The sequence below is a fragment of the Cyanistes caeruleus genome, chromosome 27 (assembly GCF_971803275.1).
Source record: "Cyanistes caeruleus chromosome 27, bCyaCae1.hap1.1, whole genome shotgun sequence".
Lineage (NCBI taxonomy): Eukaryota > Metazoa > Chordata > Aves > Passeriformes > Paridae > Cyanistes > Cyanistes caeruleus.
Window position 1 is genome coordinate 3878121 of NC_141727.1, and position 4653 is coordinate 3882773.

The window sequence follows — 4653 nt, forward strand, 5'->3', positions numbered from 1 at the left end:
GGGGGGGGCGTCACACACAGGGGCTGTCACACACGGGGGGCACCCAGCGCCCCCAGCCCGGGTGGTCCCAGCACTGTGACAAACCCCGAGGGTCTCAGCTCCATTTCCCAGGGTGGGTGACCCCCCCCCAGGTGACCCCAGGGGAGGGGCAGGGCTCAGGCCAGGCCGTGTCTGTCTGTCCGGCCGTTCCCCGCGTGGGATGGAGCTGCCAAGGAGCTGCTGGGGGAGTTTGGGGGGGCTGGGCCCAGCTCTGGGGGGTCCCTGCTGTGAGCCACTCCCAGCCCTGGCTCCTTCCCCTCTGCTGAGCCCCCCAGACTCTCCCTGAGCCTTTGGGGGGTCCCGGGGCTGTGGGGAAGGGTCCCAGCCAGGGATTTCCAGCAATTCCCCGTTCCCTCCCCGCTGCACACACGGAGACTGGGCGGGAAGAGTCCGGGATGTTTTATTGGGAGCCTGGGGCTGGGGAACGCTCGCTGCAGGGCTCGGCCCGTGGTCACTTCTTGGCCTCCTCCTCCTTGGACAGGGTTTTGATGATCTCCTCCTTCTTGGCCTGCAGCCGCTCCTCCCGCCGCTTCCGCGCCTCCTTGGTCTTGGAGCGCCGCGCTTCCGCCTGGTCCCTGCGGGGTCGGGGCCATGAGGAACGCTCGGAACAACCTCACAGCAGCCTGTCCCTGATCCCCCTGGGGTCCTGTGCCCCACAGCAGCCTGTCCCTGATCCCCCTGATCCCCCCGGGGTCCTGTGCCCCACAGCAGCCTGTCCCTGATCCCCCTGGGGTCCTGTGCCCCACAGCAGCCTGTCCCTGATCCCCCCGGGGTCCTGCTGCCCCACAGCAGCCTGTCCCTGATCCCCCTGAGGTCCTGTGCCCCACAGCAGCCTGTCCCTGATCCCCCTGATCCCCCCGGGGTCCTGTGCCCCACAGCAGCCTGTCCCTGATCCCCCCCGATCCCCCTGGGGTCCTGCTGCCCCACAGCAGCCTGTCCCTGATCCCCCCGGGGTCCTGCTGCCCCACAGCAGCCTGTCCCTGATCCCCCTGAGGTCCTGTGCCCCACAGCAGCCTGTCCTTGATCCCCCCAGGGTCCTGCTGCCCCACAGCAGCCTGTCCCTGATTCCCCCTGATCCCCCCCGATCCCCCTGGGGTCCTGCTGCCCCACAGCAGCACTGCCCCACTGCCCACAGCCCATTCCGGCCTCTCCCACTCCCGCCTGCAGCTGTTTTGGGCTCACCTGTCTCTGCTGAAGTGAAGAGATTCAGCTTTTCCCCCCAAGGACACAGCGGGATTGTGCAATCCCTCCCCTCCCTTGGTCAATCATTCACCCACTCCCCTGGTCAATCAATCAATCATTCTGCTGTGGTTCCACTCCAGCAGCTGATGGGGAATTTCCCAGCTCCCACCTCTCTAAAACCCTCAGTGAAACACAAAACCCCAGCACAAACCCCACATTTCTCTGCTCCCCGGCTGGCCCTGCCCACTTTGGGATGGATTCCACCCAGAACCCCCCCCGGAATGACCCACAGGGGGAATTATTCCCGACAATCCAGCTCCAGTCTGGAGCAGCGCTTACGCCAGGAGCTTCTTGCGGGCTTTGTCCGCCTTCAGCTTGTGGATGTGCTCCATCAGGATCCGCTTGTTCTTGAACACGTTGCCCTTCACCTTCAGGTACAGGCTGTGGTACCTGCGGGGCCCGGCGGGGTGGGGACATCAACTCCTGCCCAGCTCCCGCCTTCCCGAGGCTGGGAATGGCTGGGAATGGCCAGGGAGGGCTGGGAATGGCTGGGATCGCCCAGGGAATGGCTGGGATCGCCCAGGGAATGGCTGGGATTGCCCAGGGAGTGGTTGGGATTGCCCAGGGAGTGGTTGGGATTGCCCAGGGAATGGCTGGGAATGGCCAGGGAATGGCTGGGAATGGCCAGGGAATGGCTGGGATCGCCCAGAGAATGGCTGGGATCACCCAGAGAATGGCTGGGATCGCCCAGAGAATGGCTGGGATTGCCCAGGGAGGGCTGGGATTGCCCAGGGAGTGGTTGGGATTGCCCAGGGAGTGGTTGGGATTGCCCAGGGAATGGTTGGGATTGCCCAGGGAATGGCTGGGATTGCTCAGGGAATGGTTGGGATTGCCCAGGGAATGGTTGGGATTGCCCAGGGAATGGTTGGGATTCCTCAGGGAATGGCTGGGATTGCTCAGGGAGGGCAGGGATTGCCCAGGGAATGGCTGGGATTGCCCAGGGAGGGCAGGGATTGCCCAGGGAGGGCAGGGATTGCTCAGGGAATGGCTGGGATTGCTCAGGGAGGGCAGGGATTGCCCAGGGAATGGCTGGGATTGCCCAGGGAGGGCAGGGATTGCTCAGGGAATGGCTGGGATTGCTCAGGGAGGGCAGGGATTGCCCAGGGAATGGCTGGGATTGCCCAGGGAATGGCTGGGATTGCCCAGGGAATGGCTGGGATTGCCCAGGGAATGGCTGGGATTGCCCAGGGAGGGCTGGGATTGCCCAGGGAGTGGTTGGGATTGCCCAGGGAGGGCAGGACTCCGGGCTCTGGCTGGGGCACAGGGCTCACATGTGGCGGTCGATCTTCTTGGACTCGCGGTAGCGCCGCAGCAGCCGCCGCAGGATCCGCATCCGCCGCATCCAGGTGACCTTCTCGGGCATGCGGGCATTGGCCGTGCCCTTCCTCTTGCCTGGAGCGGGGGAACAGGGTGAGAGGGAGCCCAAATTCCTGCCAGCTCAACCCCACACTCATCCCAAAGCCTTTCACCGCCCTCCTCCGCTCAAAGAAACAACCACAGACACAACCCAGGGGTTTCCTGTCGCCGTCCCAAGCTCAGGGGGACGATTCCCCGGGGTGTGGGAGCGGCAGGAGCTGTGGGAGAGGAGGAATTTCCCCCATTCCCAGCGGGATGCAGCACTCACCGATGCCCATGTGCCGGCCCTTCCGCCGGGCCAGCGTGTTCTTCCTGCAGCGGGCACGGGAGTGCACGGTCACGGGCTTGCGGATGATCAGCCCATCCTTGATCAGCTTCCGGATCTGCTGCCCTGCAAAAGCGTCCGGCACCTCCCGTGGGGCTGCCAGGCCAGCACTGACCCCGCGGGGATGGACAGGATCCCAAGGAATCGGATTCCCAAGGGGAAGGAGGAAGGCAGCCCCCTCCTCAGAGCCCTGTTCTCCCTCCTGATTCTGCCAGGGAACCTCCAGTGATCCCCATTCCCTCACTGATCACCTCAGAGGACACCACCGGGCACCTCAGCAGTGCAAAACCCCACTTTAAACTGTTACTTCACCTAAACCAAGGGCTGAACCAAACGTTTTGGGAGATCTTCCCCAGACTCGATGACTTCACCAGATCTCAGCCAACTTCCCAGTCACCGAGCTTCCCCAAACCTCTCTCCCCACGCTCCCGCCGGATCCCTTTCCCACAGGGAGAGCCCCTCACGCACGGGAGTTGGCGTTGGCGATCTCGTTGGTCTCGTTGGGATCCAGCCACACCTTCTTCTTGCCGCAGCGCAGGACGCTGGAGGCCAGCCTCTTCTGGAGCCGGAGCATACTGCCACACGGGTGAGCACGGATCAGGGGGTCTGCAGCCCCTCAGGGACCCCAAACCCCTTCAGGGGACACCAAACCCCCCCTTTAGGGACCGTCACCCCTCCCAGGGCAGCCCGAACCTCTCTGGGAGCGTCCTCACCTCCACCAGGTGACTCCGCACCGCCCTCAGGGACCCTCACCCCCCTCAGGGACCCTCATCACCCTCACGGGACCCCACCATCCAGTTCAGGATCACGCATCCCCCCTCAGGAGACCCTCACCCCCCTCAGGGACTCTTCCCCTCCGCCCCTCAGACACTTCCTCACCCTCCTCAGGCTCCCGGTCTGAGCTCCCGGGACACCCCGAGCTGCTTCAAGGGGCGCATCCAAGGGCCGCAGTGCCCGAGACCAGCGAGCTCACCCTGCTCAGCGCTCCCCACCTCCCGCCGCACCCCCAGACCCCGCTCAGGCCCCTCCGGCCCCTCAGCGCGGCCGTCGCGCCCCTCCGCCATTTTCCCGCGAGGCCCGAGGAGGCCGCGGCCGCACCACAGCGCCCGGGGCCGCCACGCAGCACGGCCCGGCCGCCGCCCCGGCTCTAAGGACACTCCCCCGCTCCCCTCGAGTCCTCCCCGGTGCCTCCCGACCCCCGTCAGCCGCAGAACAGCGGCCACAGCCCCGCTCCCACCTCATGGCGGCGGCGCCGGGACCGGAGAGACGCAGCGGCGGCGCTGACCCCGCCCCCTGAGCGCGGCACGTACCATCCTGCCCTCCCCCCCCGCGCCCATCCCCGCGGCCTCGGAGCAGCTCGGAACGAGGTAAGGAACAACCGCGGTGAAATCACACGTGACCATCCATCTGAAGGACATGCGTGGCGCCGAGACCCACTCTGAGCGCGTGGGAGAGACGGGGGCTGTTCCTGTCTCCCCCCTCCGCTCTAGAGGGATGGTACAGCCCGCGCGTGCGTGGCGGGAAGGGCTGGGCGGGGGCTGCGCATGCGCGGTGGGGACATGGGAGGCACGTGGAGGGGGTGTGGGATGGATCGGGATGGACTGGGATGAACTGGGATGGACTGGGATGGATCGGGATGGACTGGGATGAACTGGGATGGACTGGGATGGATCGGGATGGACTGGGATGGA

General features: G+C 65.8%; 1 protein-coding gene across 1 annotated transcript; it reads right to left on the reverse strand.

Moving 5' to 3' along the window:
* Positions 1–420: 420 nt before the first annotated feature.
* RPL19 (ribosomal protein L19) lies at positions 421–4450 on the reverse strand. The gene is made up of 6 exons (XM_086864726.1): positions 4200–4450; positions 3431–3537; positions 2906–3028; positions 2553–2673; positions 1561–1671; positions 421–614 (listed from the first exon to the last, which is right to left on the reverse strand). The coding sequence occupies exons 1-6, from the start codon at positions 4202–4204 to the stop codon at positions 491–493; spliced, it is 591 nt and encodes a 196-aa protein (XP_086720852.1). The 5' UTR covers positions 4205–4450; the 3' UTR covers positions 421–490.
* Between the last annotated feature and the right edge of the window lie 203 nt (positions 4451–4653).